The sequence below is a fragment of the Brassica oleracea genome, chromosome C1 (genome assembly GCF_000695525.1).
Source record: "Brassica oleracea var. oleracea cultivar TO1000 chromosome C1, BOL, whole genome shotgun sequence".
In the NCBI taxonomy this organism is placed as follows: domain Eukaryota; kingdom Viridiplantae; phylum Streptophyta; class Magnoliopsida; order Brassicales; family Brassicaceae; genus Brassica; species Brassica oleracea.
The window spans coordinates 39,159,616-39,173,798 of NC_027748.1; the positions used below are offsets into that span (position 1 = coordinate 39,159,616).

General features: G+C 31.5%; 1 protein-coding gene across 1 annotated transcript in view; it reads left to right on the forward strand.

The window, feature by feature from the left end:
• The first annotated feature begins 11,923 nt into the window (after nucleotides 1–11,923).
• LOC106339848 (F-box/kelch-repeat protein At3g13680) overlaps nucleotides 11,924–14,183 on the forward strand; it is a 31,173-nt gene continuing 28,913 nt past the window's right edge. Inside the window, 3 exon segments of the mRNA XM_013778721.1 lie at nucleotides 11,924–12,185; nucleotides 12,188–12,417; nucleotides 12,419–12,584. Coding sequence (XP_013634175.1) covers nucleotides 11,924–12,185; nucleotides 12,188–12,417; nucleotides 12,419–12,584 — 658 coding nt within the window.

The following is a 14,183-nucleotide window of genomic DNA, read 5'->3' on the forward strand; positions in this document are numbered from 1 at the left end:
TACAGGATTTTCATGGCAGAAAAGAGGTTCGAATATAGATACGCCACAGAGGACGAACTAGAAGAAATGAAGCAGAGAGAATTTGTTGGATGGATGTTTACTCGACGAGGAGATTTGTTTACTCAGTATATTCCGAGGAGATTTCCGACGAACTGGTGGTCCTCGGAGTTTCCTCGGAAATTTGTTTCCTCGGAATTCCGCCGGAAAATTCCTAGTGATTTCCGAGGAAAATGGAATTTCCGAGAAATTATTTCCGAGGACTTGTTTTGTCGGTATGTCGTCGGAATAACGTTTATTCCGACGACATACCGACGATTTTTCCCCTCAGTATGCCGCTGTTTTCTTGTAGTGTATATACTCGTAACTTTACTCATCATACGTATGCAGTGAGATACGTACATTATACTATATATCATATACTGATAAAGTAAAGACCCGTACAAAAAGAAAATCTATTAATAATTGGTTTCTCCCAACAGAACTAAAATGAATGTACTAAGTACAAAGAGACCCTATAAAATTGCCCCCAAGAGAACAGTATAATACAATGATGTCAACCATCGGTTGAAACGTTGCATAACGCCACCGTCTCCGTGCGCATGCGCGTATATGGATATGCCAACTAAATTATTTCAAAAGCAGTAGTGCTATTTTTTGCGTAATTAATGGTTTAAGAGCATAAGTGCTATTTTTTTGTGTAATGGCTTAAAAGCATACGAGTTTAGTTGATAACTACGACTGTTTTTTTACCAACCATAAGGTTGATTTTCCTTTTTCAGTGGGGTTTTTTTTTTTTTACAATCCTTTTTCAGTGGCTTTAGACAATCAAAATGTATTACAACAAAGCTGTGTTTATTATGGATTTTGATCAGTTTATTATATAGAGATTTGTTATTAATATTATGGAACATAATAATGGTTTATATAGTCATCCGATACAATAAATTTGTACCCTCGACCTCATACAGTTTTAACTGCTTTGTAACAGTACAAAAAATGTAACGCTTTGATTTGATGAAAAAACAAAATCAGTACCGAGAGCGAACTCGAAGTTCTAATATGAAACCATATGGTCATAGTTCACCCAACACACATCTTAAATAATATCTTTGGTCTTGTTACATCGCAACTAATAGCACCAGCTAGACATACTCGTCACTTAGTTTATAGACGGAGAAATAAATGACTTAATCTATATGTATAATAAACTATTTGTTTAAACGTTTTAGACAATTTCTGATGTAAAACTCTAAGAGTAAAAGAAAAAATGAAGTAAAATTGTCGGAACCTAATTTCATATCTCACTTCATAATAGAGTCATAAATAAATAAAAAATAAATTATTCTATTTATGAAGTAAACTTTATTATAAATTAATGTATGAAGTTGGATTGAAACTTTTTTTACTCCATACTCTATTTCGCTCTATTTTAGAATCCTTTGGAAACAGTGAACCAAAAAGATTTTGATATATGTGTCCGAGTTTTAAGAATCATAAAATCAATAGTTAGATTAAGCTTGTACTATCTTACTGATTTTTTCCCTTTTAACATTTAGGTTTCTGAAATATACTTAAGTGGATACAACTGTCGGCTCAGACCTCAATGAGTGAATGATGGTAATAGTTATTAAAAAATGCACTATTTTCATTCATAAAAAGGTTAATTAACTGATTGATCAAAAAAGGTTAATTAACTGCATTGTTTCGTTCATGGTTTTCCATTTAGAAAAATATTTGGGCAAATCTCCAAAATAGCACTTTTCTAAGTTTATGTCACAAAAATAGCCCTCAAAAATTAAAATGACCAAAATAACATTTTATTTTTTGAAAAATTTAAATTTTTTTTATATTTTAAATTTTGAAATCTTATCCCAAAACCTCACTCCCCAACTCTAAACCCTAAACCCTAAACTCTAAACCCTAAACCCTAAATCCTAAACCCTAAACTCTAAAGCCTAAACCCCACCGTTAACTCTAAACCCTAAACCCTAAACCCCACCCCTAAACCCTAAACTCTAAACCCTAAACCCTAAACCCTAAACCCACCCCTTAACTCTAAAGCCTAATGTCTAAATTAATTTACAATTGGGGGTATAAGTGTATATTTATCACTTTTGATAAAACATTAAATGCTATTTTGATCATTAATATTCTTAGAGACTATATTTGTGACAAAAACTTTTTTAGTGCTATCCTAGTCATTTTTCTCAAAAAAATTTACATAAGTTCACTAAATTTTTTAAAAACGAATTCTAGAATGGTTAGATCAAAATTTATTTTTCAAACTGTGAATACAACCGTTAAATAATCCACTTAGTATTTTCATTTTTTCACAGACAAACATAGAATCATTTTTATTTGACCAAGTTCACAAACTTAATGTAAATTTAGTTAACGTGATAAGACGGTTTGAAATACTCAAAGAAACAATGGCCAACACCAAATCATATAAGTCACTGTTTTTTTTTGTATGAATCTAATCCATATGAATCTCGTTTAATTTAAAATCATTGAACAATAACAACAAATAATACAATTTCACTAAAACATGATTTCCAAATCACAAAATCGTGAGCTTGGATCTTGTTCTCTTTATTTAGACCTTAATTTGCTCATGAAACCATTTAAAACCAAGCAACTTAGATTTTGTTCGTAGCATATAATGAAACCTATTTTCAATTATTGATAAGCTCCATTAGAAAATGGCATAGTTTGACGTAAACAAACTTCGAACCGTACAAAAGATATCGGTAAGCTCGCCACGTGTAGAGTTCACATCGAACCACGAGGTTGATGTTTGCTTTCAAGTACCACACCGTACCTAACATGGAGACAACCGTATCTTTTTGACAGCATTCAAATTTATGACACTTTTTAATGTCTGCAAGAATCTTTAGATCTGTGAAATGGTAATTATAGGCAGTTTGATTTCATTTAACTTAGAACTGACCAATAATACAATCATATAATCGTCTAAAGTATGATTGATTGATCTGATCTAATTATAACTGGCTCCTGAAAAGTTTATTGGTCCCCAATTAAATTCATTCAATGATTATGTATTTATTAGTAGTAATAATACCCAACTAGTAGTACTTACAAGTTGGCCTAACTTTCTATTATTCAAATCATTTGCCCAAGTAAAACTTATACTCCACAGTAACTCTACTTAAACTATAAACAACACCTAGTTTAGATTAAAAGCTAATTACCGTTGATAATCAAAGATATATTCTAAGATGAATATATACTTAGTAGTAGTAGCAAGAAATAAAGTCAAAGGATGAGAGAGTGATAGCGTAACAGCCAGAGGCCAGCGGGTAAGCACAAGGGCGAATTAAATAATGCCAGAGAGGATTCTCTACAAGAGTAAAAATCGTCCAATCATATTCATTCGAAAACTATTTTAGTAAACAAAATAAAGATCATGTAACAACGAAGCCACAAGACTCCAAAAGAAGACGCGGGGTTGGTTTCAGTAAAAAGAGATAAAAAGTGCACCGACGCGACGACAAGTAAGAGTGAAGCGAACCACCTAAGTTTTGGTCCACCGGCTTGTACTCTCTCTATTATTGCTCACCTATTCCCGAGACAGTACGGCCACATTTTTGCTTTGTTGACGTTTGCTGGATTTGTAGTCTCTTGTTGACTGACTCATTCCAAAAACTCGACTTGCTCTTCTGTCTCAACGTGTGGAATGGATATGTTATTGAAAAAAGCCATAAGTAAAAGTTGAATGTCACAATGAAAATGTCTTCTCATCGGTTCATTTATTGGACGGTAGAAGAATGAAGACCAAGGTGTAAACCCAAAAAGCGAATTAGTTGTGGACTTGATTACTCATCCGTCTACGTACCTGGTACAAATTAATTGATCATAGATATTTATGATTTGATTGCTTTAATGTTACCTGTGTGATTGTATGTACGTAGTTGAGTACAGTACTCTACATACAAATGTGTATATCCATATCTATATATATATGTGTGTGTGTGTGTTATTATACGTGAATCTACGATTTAAAATGATGATGTTCGAGGATTTTTTTTCCTTTTACCATTTTGATGAAATGTTTTCTATTTATTTATGTGGTAAAAACACATCATATACTTAGACCATATGTTCATCGCTGGTTTCTAAAAGGGTTTTACAAAAAAAAAAATAGTGGTGGACCCCCACAAATCATTAAAAAATCAGTAACAAAAGTGATCAAATAATGATCGATTTTTGTTGGTTTCATGTACTGTTCGCAGAACCCACTGACACGTGGCGGTCTGCGATTGATTCCTTTTTAATTTTTTTTTCAGACAAAAAAAAATTAAGAAACCCTTAAACCTACTTTAGCAATAAAAAAATGTTCTAAAAGTTTTGTTTTTAGAACCTTTGGATAGAGGTTCTACACTATTTAGTGGACCCTACAACTACATACACATATACAAATATATACATATACACATATTCATATTTAGAACTCCAATGGGTAGAATCCTTATTGTAGGTGCTCTTATATCTCTTATTTAAGAGACGGTTCTTAGTTTTTCTTAGTTAAAAAGATAAGAAAAACTAAAAACCGTTTTTTAGTCGAAGCTAAGAACCCAGTTAAGAGACTGCAGTTAATGATGGTCTTAGAGCACCATTAACCCGGTATATAAAGGGGGTTTTTTAGCTACTTTTTGCGCGTGGGCCCCACCAAAAAACACAAGAAACGATCCCCAAAGATATGAAATAAGAAACGGTTTTGGGGTGTTTCTTGTACTATTCGCGGATCCTATTGACACGTAGCGGCCCACGATTAGTTTTATTTTTTTAATGAGACAAAAAAAATAAAATAAAAAAAATTAGAAACCCATAAAGAGTTATATGGTTAATCATGCTCTTAGAAAGCAAATACAGATATATAAAAGGTATATATAAATAATTATAAATACATAGATTATTTAGACACTAGTGCGTTCATGGAAGAAATGCATATATTTTGTCTTAAATATTAAGTCACGTTGACATCTTCTACCTTAAAGCTTACCAGTGCAAACTAAATCTATACTACTATTATTTATGATGTAATTTGGCTTATTTGTCATATTCTCCACGATTTTAGTTAATTTGCTTACTTGTCGTCTTTTTCATGATTTTAGGATAAACCATTAGTTTAATTAATATTTTTTTTTTTTTGATTTTGATATCTATATATTAATCATGATATTTAAAATCATGATAAACATGAACCTATTTTACAGATATATATACTAATATTTTTTAAAAACATATATTTTAATATATAATAAACATGATATTTAGGACATTTAATTAATAAATAGATATTAATAATATATACCGATAATATCATAATTACTTTTCTCTCATTTTATAATTTTAATGACTAAAATTATAGCTAATTTCTCTGTTTTTTACTGAAAATATTGATCAAAAATAGATTATTATAAAATTTATATATAAGTATACTAATATATTTGAATTAATCAATTTTAGTTAATTTGGCTTATTTGTCATCTTCTCCATGATTTTAGGATAAATCATTACTTTAATTAATTTTTATTTTTGATATCTATATATTTATCATGATATTTAAAATCATGATAAACATGAACCTATTTTACCGATATATACACTAATATTTTTAAAAAATATATTTTAATATATAATAAACATGATATTCAGGACATTTAATTAATAAATAGATATTAATAATATATACCGATAATATCATAATTACTTTTCTCTCATTTTATAATTTTAATGACTAAAATTATAGCTAATTTCTCTGTTTTTTACTGAAAATATTGATCAAAAATAGATTATTATAAAATTTATATATAAGTATACTAATATATTTGAATTAATCAATTTTAGTTAATTTGGCTTATTTGTCATCTTCTCCATGATTTTAGGATAAATCATTACTTTAATTAATTTTTATTTTTGATATCTATATATTTATCATGATATTTAAAATCATGATAAACATGAACCTATTTTACCGATATATACACTAATATTTTTAAAAAATATATTTTAATATATAATAAACATGATATTCAGGACATTTAATTAATAAATAGATATTAATAATATATAATGATAATATCATCATTACTTTTCTCTCATTTTATAATTTTAATGACTAATATTATAGCCAATTTCTCTGATTTTTACTAAAAATATTGATCAAAAACAAATTATTATAAAATTTATATATAAGTATACTAATATATTTGAATTAATCAATTTTATTTAATTTGATTATTTTTCATCTTTTCCATAATTTTAGGATAGATCATTAGTTTACTTAATATTATTATTTAATTTATATTAAGGTTTACAATAGACTGAGGTTTTGAATCGTCAGCCGAAGGTCGGTCGATGGTGCTTTATAGATGGTTCCTGGAAAGATAAAGAACCTTATTCAGGTCAAGGATGGTATAGCATACTCGAGGGCTTTCAGGGATTGATGAGTGCAAGGAATACTAGGGCACGTCTTTCACCTGTTCATGCAGTGATGGAAGCGTTGATATGGGCAATGAAATGTATGAGGAATTTACATCAGTTTCAGGTTACTTTTGCTATGGCTTGTTCTCATTTGGTGAAGATAGTTTCGAAACCAGAGGAATGGCCGGTGTTTGAGAGTTACCTGCACGGCATAAAGCTACCGTAGACACGTTTTACTAGCTCAAAGATCATTCATGTACCCCTGACGAAAAATCAAAAGGTGGATTGTTTAGAACGATGTGCCAGAAAACAATCGTCTTTCATCGTTCACATGGATGCGGAGTTACCGGATTGGTTCGCAGAGTCTATGAGTCTGCTTGTTGATGACAAAAAAAATTATTATTTAATTTATTTATATTGATATCTATATATTTTTCATGATATTTAAAATAATTAATAGACATTAACCTATTTTACCAATATATATACTAATATTTTTAAAAATATATTTTAATATATAATTATCATGATATTTAAGAATTAATAAATAGATATTAACAATATCTACCGATAATATCATCATTACTTTTCTCTTTTTTTTATATAATTTTAATGACTAATAGTATAACCAATTTCTCTGATTTTTACTGAAAATATTGATCAAATACAGATTATTATAAAATTTATATATAAGTATAATATATCTGAATTAATCAGTTTCTTTTGTTTATTCGGTTTGATCCATTAATATACTGATCCATATTCATATACTGCTGTTTTCTAAAAATAACATCCTCGATACTTCCAAATCCAAACTATTTTTTCTATTTTAATTTGGTTCAATTTTGAATTGTTTGGTTTTACCGGATTGAACATTCCTCAACTATTGTTATTTGTTAATGTTTTATATTTGTGATTTTTTTTTATAATTCTTTAAGTACCACATGATTTTTTTAGTCCAAATATAATATGTGTTAATTTCACAAACAAAATTTCCTAATTTAGTTATTACTATTAAAAAAAATTTGGTCCAAAATATACATCACATAAATAAAAATATGAAACAAAATAATACAATTTAATACATTGATTACCAATATGAATACTGAGATTTTATAATTTATAATAATTTAAAATTTGTATCTAATTTAATTATTATTATTTTATAAAAATAAATTTTAGAATTAAAAATTGTTAGATGTATAGATATATTTATCCGCACAACCAAGTGGTCTTGGCCTAATGGTAAAGGGCTCACAGCTGTGAGTATCGCCCTGGGTTCGATTCCCCTTGGCCACCCGGAACGCCTTAAGTGGTAAGAAAACGCGGATCCTGCGGACCTCGTAGTGATTAGTCTTTGAGCCTAGAAAACCTTTGGGATTTTTTAGTATTATAAATATAATTTGTTTGTAAATAGTATTAATCAACGTTGACCTTTTCTACACGGTTTTACTTATGATTTTCTTCCAACGTCACTAGCAATTTCGAAGGATATTTTATTATTATAATTATAACTCTAGTTGACTTATTCTTTTGTCCATATAATATATCACTGAGTAGAGAAAATGTCAATTTGTTATTTTCTATGTTTCTTCGAGAAATTTCGCTGTTAAAATCAAGTTTTAAGCTACAGATTTTGTTTTGTTTTGTTTTTGTTAAAAGCTAGGAAAAGTTGGTCTGCTAGTTTTGAAAGAGTCAGTTAAATGAAGAACATTTCAACCAAATTAATACGATATCTTTCTTTTACATATTTACTGGTTCAAACATTTGATTTTTATTTTCCTGACAAGAATTGAATATTAGACTAAGTGAAACCTAAAAACTTGAATTAAATGAAACTCTTAAATGAATGTATCAAACTACCTATAATTGTGCTGAGGAGTATAAGACAAAATAAATAGTGTCATCGATCGACATCATTAGTTACATCATTGCCGTCCATTTCAATATAGTGGGAGAACGTGTGGTTATATCCTAATTAACTAATTAAATGTGCTATTAAGTCATATGGTTTTCAGTTATTAAAATCTAGTTCATCTACTTTGGAAAATATATGTTATATCAAGATACAGTTGTTGTTTTTTGTTGCCATATATATGTATATAGTTTTAATATGTGAATTTGTATCATCTGGCAGCCCAGCTTTATAAGGGTTTTGTTTTTTGCAATCTTTTGAAGCTCGGCCTAATACATGATCATTATCAATTGTATGTGATCTAAACAGTGAAAAGGTGCTAATATTTATCATTAAACAAGAGTACACAATTTACTGACATTATTATAGCTATAACAAAATAAGTCATTGTATAACATGTTATTATTGCGCATTACAATATTTAAACAAAACAAGAATGAAGCTAGATAAGTGTTACACAAATCTTGGATTTTAAGGTCTCAGTCAAGGGGGAATATGTCGAAATCAAGACTTTTTAACATTTTGATGGAGGGGTCAATCCCTTGATGTCACTGTTGGTAGAACTTGAACCGCAAGTTGGTCTAAGGAAAGTACTCATAAACAAGTTTAAATGTACGTGAAGTCAAAACGTTAAGTGTCTCCCAAGAAAACTACAGTCAAGTCAACTAAAGGTAATTAAAGGGAAAGAGGGAAATTTAAAGTAACGTTGACCTTTAGATTTTTTTTTTTTTTTTGCTTAATAAACCTTTAATAATGTTTTTTTGCTTAAACCAGTAGAATTATTACATTTACGTGAACGCGTTCATTTTCCAGCAACCCAAAATAACCAAGCCATTTTATTAGACATACACTAGTGTTAGTTGTAGTGATGATCTCCAGACCAACCACGTAGTTTTTATACTATTGAAGTTCAATTTGTACATATAATTACGTAATTATTGTATTTAATTACTTGAAACTAATGATAACTACTTAGTTAGAATAGGTATGACCATGCACAATCCATGCCTTTGAATTCAATAACCGCAAGGTGCTCAGATCTAGAAGAAGAGCATATACATCCAAAAGATTAATTAAGAGACTTGATTTGTTTGAAGACCCACATATATACACAAGTACTCCAGCTAATCAATGTTAATCATGCAGATTATGTAAAACATGTTTAGTAGTTGTGATAATTTAATATTCAGATTATAGTATGGTTTATAAGCATATAATTACATGGGTCCATTATAATTTTTTTTATATGCATCCACAAAGGACCACAGTTGTTTACTAAACCCCAATTATATTACTATGCACATTTTTTACAAGGTTTTGTTAAAAAGACACATTTTCTTCTAAATGTTACTATAATAATGCGTTTAACAACCGCCAATAATCAAAATGGATGCAAATAAGCTATCAAGTAAAGAAGAATAACATAGAGGGATACCATATAATATAGTTTTAGTAAAATTTAAAGTGATTAACAAATAGAAAAAGAAAGCCAAACAAATTTCAAGTCAAAGCCATAGGAAATAACAATTAATAGATCGCACATATCATAATGGTACAAAGCTGGCTTGCACAACAACAACCCCAAGATAGAGCCATAGATTCAATGCAATTACACCTTCCATGGACAAAATTCTGATCCTGTCTCTTTCCATCTGATCTTTATATCCTATAATTCCTTTATTATATCTGATTCTTGTGTTCGAGTCTTTGTGTGGAGTCTTTTCATTGGCTCATGACATGTTCAAGCAAGTTTCAAATTCATAAGCCATCTCTGGTATCCCATAGCTCACCTGTCATCGTCCCAACTCACCTGTCACACAAACGAAATCAAGCAGTTCAGATGCATTGATATCTCATTCTCACCTAACATTCCATTTTACATCTTGATCTTAGAAACAAACAAAAATCAAGATTACTATGCATTCTGTATATGATTTGTAAATCTAAAATCACCATGATTACAATGTAAATAGAATAAACAAAGATGGATTTCGTTTAATATATGGTGTAAAAAAGGAAGATGTAGTTTTGAATATAATAACGTTAATGTTCTGATTCCTCCTTATCGTGAAATGTACAGAGACAAGTACAACTTAGCTGTACTTAGACTTGGAGTCATTGAAAATATTAATGACATAAATGTGAACAGGCTTGGGAGACTACATGCAGCAACAAGGTACTACGGAAAATAAGATCTGGGAATTATTTAGTTTCATTAATGAGCCACTATTGAAGCCACATGGGCATTGTGATAAGTCTTGGAGACAAAGGTTGCATGATATGGCTTAACTATGCAGACTATTAGCTGGATATAACAATCCTTTTGACATAATAATCTCTGTAACGATTCAGCAGTTTCCAAAAAACATGTTTCATGCATGAATCTGGTAAGCATTAGAAACATGATGACTCAGCGTTGGAGATATTCTAAGACAAAGACTGGATATGTTTGGTTTTTGCAGTTAGAGGAACATCTAGTACGTTCTTCGTTGTAAAATGTAACGGTTTAAATTAACATTGAATCATTTGTTTCACTTCTCTCGGGTTCATGTTCAGTGGGATTATGCCCTGTTTCGGGTCTGAATATGGATCGTATTGGGTTGATTCGACCCATGTGTGTCAGCTCTTATTCGACGTGAGATATAGAGTTTGTGCATCTTGTCTATTCCATAATGGGCTGATGTGTGCGCTTTTATGGGCTTCTGAAATTCTTCCCCAAGCAATAACCCTTAAACCTTCTGTTAATAAGTAGATGATGTTTTCGTATAAAAATACTTGAAAGTTGAAAGCATGGAGAAACGGAAACCAATCTAAACCGAAGAACACGTAAAATACATCCAAACCCTATTCTGCACCTCTCAGCCGTAGATTTATCGATCTCCATCTCGCCGATCAGCTCTTTGCTGGTACTAGAAACTTCCCTTCCCTTCCTCGTTTAGACCTAATCATGCTTGTTTGTTTCACCGATTGTTGCATTGGTTACGTGGATCTATAGTTTTATTTACTTTGGTATGATCGACGCATATTTATTATTGCTTTTCTTTCCTTCTCTTTTGCCTATTTTTGCTAAATTTATTTCTTACGTACGTGGATCTATAGTTTTATTTACTTTGGTATGATCGATGCATATTTATTCTTGCTTTTTTTTCTTCTCTTTTGCCTATTTTTGATAAATTTATTTCTTACGTAACAACAAGTCTTTTTCCTAGATTATGTGAGTCTCTTTTTTGCCACAGATAAAACTAATATACTTAAGTGTAAATTTTCATTATTTCATTTGGCAAAAAAAAAAATTTCGTTATTTCAGCTTAGTGCATACAGCTATTTACAATAAACCTAAACTGCGTGTTAGGATTTGCTTTGGTCTTAACTTGCATGGTGTCCGTCTCTGGGATCATCATCATGTGGATGTTAAACTTTCTTTCCTTGCGAACCTGACTTGCGTGTTTGGATTTGCTTGCCTTATGTTGTATATTTTCCTTATCTCACTGAATAATGAATACTCATAATCTCTCTCAAGGTATACGCTCGTTCCTAGCCGTTTGTTGAAATTTGGAAAAAATGGCGACAATGTTCAATCTTCCAGATGAGTTAGCAGAGGAGATATTGTCTAGGGTTCCATTGACATCCCTAAGTTCAGTGCGTTCCACTTGCAGAAAGTGGGACACTTTATCCCAAAACAGGGTTTTTGATACGTCAGCATCAGCAGGAAGGAAACAGTTTCTAGGGTTCATGCTGAAGGATTATAAGGTTTGTTCGATGAAATTGGATCTTCAAGGAATTGGAAACGAAAGAGACTTCGTTGATCCATCTATAAAGCAAGTATACTTGACCAAGTAGATATCACTCAAGTATTTCACTGTGAAGGCTTATTGCTATGCATCACCAAGGACAAGTTCAGGCTTTTGGTGTGGAATACTTATTTGGGGCAAACAAGGTGGATCCAGCCAAGAAACACTTACCGAAGTGAAGACAGATATGCTATCGGATATGAAAAGAATCTTAACTACAAAATCTTGAGGATTTTTGGCGAGTATGACACCAAGGGTGAACTTGGAAGCATCGACGAACACCTGGTTTTTTTGGTACGAAATATATGATTTGAGTTCTGATTCGTGGAAGGTTTTTAACGTCAGTCCCGACTGAAATATAGATTATTATCAACGAGGTGTGACTTTGAAGGGGCATACTTATTTTTTGACCAGAGAAAGATGGACAGTGGATAGAAGAAATAGACCTGAGTAATCTCTTTTGATTTTACAACAGAGAGATTTGGAAAGAGGCTGCCTCTACCATCTAAATCTCATAGTTTATATAAATTTGTCTCTCTCTCTCTCTTGTGTTAGAGAGGAGCAGCTTGCCGTCTTGCATGTAAGCTGGGTGAATGCCCATGCAGTGGAGATTTGGGTCACAAATAAGATTGATCCAGGTGCAGTTTCGTGGATCAAGTTCGTGAGGTCCATCTCTGTTTTTGTTGATGATCTAGCTGGGAGTTTCTTCATCACGAGGAAAAGCAAGTTGCTGTGGATCTCGATCTAGATAAATTTCGACAACCATGGACCGAGACCTGTTCCAACCAAAGAGCTAACATAATTGGACAAGATGGATTATGGATACTCCAAACCTGTGAATCTGGGTGAGGTTCCGAATCATGGAAAACGTGAGAAATTTGGTTTTAAGTTCCCGGTATTCGGTTGCCAATTGTGTGCCCTTATGTTCCAAGCTTACGGCAACTGCAACTGCAGCAGTGAACATGGAAAGAGGGCGATGCTTAAATCAGTTCCTTGGCATGATTTGACCCCATTTTTTATTTGTTTTAGTGGTAAATTATGTTTAAGTTTCTCAGTTTTTATATTTTAACATCTGTTATATATTTTTAAAAATCAACATGTATTATTCCAATATTGTTCTTGTAATTTTTGTTTATTGCATTACATCTATTCCATTTACAAAAAGAAAGTAGTCGTAAAAGTGATACTCCCTCATTTTCATAATAAGTGTCGTTTAAAGTTTTTGCATTAAAATTAAGAAAATTGTCTAATTTTCTGTTTTACTTCTTTTTAATATAATTTTTTCTTTGGTTTTATTAATAAATTAAAAAGAAAGGTAAAAATTGAAAAACTAATGTAAAAAGACATTTATGTTATAAATCATATTGTGGATGTCCATAACTGGTCCGGTTCATAACCGACCCAATGCTAGAGAGAGAGAGTCGACCGTGAAGAGAGAGAGAGAGAATCGGCATCTTGCATTTTTCTTATTAAATCATGATTTGTACTCTTTCCATATTTGTATTTCCTTTCTTTAGTCTTTCCATTATTCTATGACGGTGTAATTCCCTATATATAAAGGGTTCCTTATGTTTATGAATAATACAAAAACATAGATTATATTCTCTAGTTTCACAACACGTTATCAACACAATAGAATCTAAATCCCTAAGCTAAAACAAACCGCCTAAAACCCTAACCCTAATCGGCGAACATCCTTACCGGCGAACCATCCTAATCCCGATCGCGAAACCTTACATCCCGATCCTTGTTTGCAATCTGTTCCCGATCAGTTTTATCTTAAGGCGTTCCTGATCCTAGCTCAGACGATCTCGGCTTGTTCAACCTCAGCTCGCAAACAAGACGATCTCAGACAGCTCGCGACCCGATCAACACGTTGGACATCTCGCGTTCCCGATCTCAGCAATCAGACAGCTCGCGACAACATCAGCTCCCGTTCCGATCAGTTCCAGCTCGCGGTTCATCTCTTTGGTGGTCCATTCAACCCTACTTGAGGTTAAGGTAATTCGAAACCTTAAAGAGAACCCATA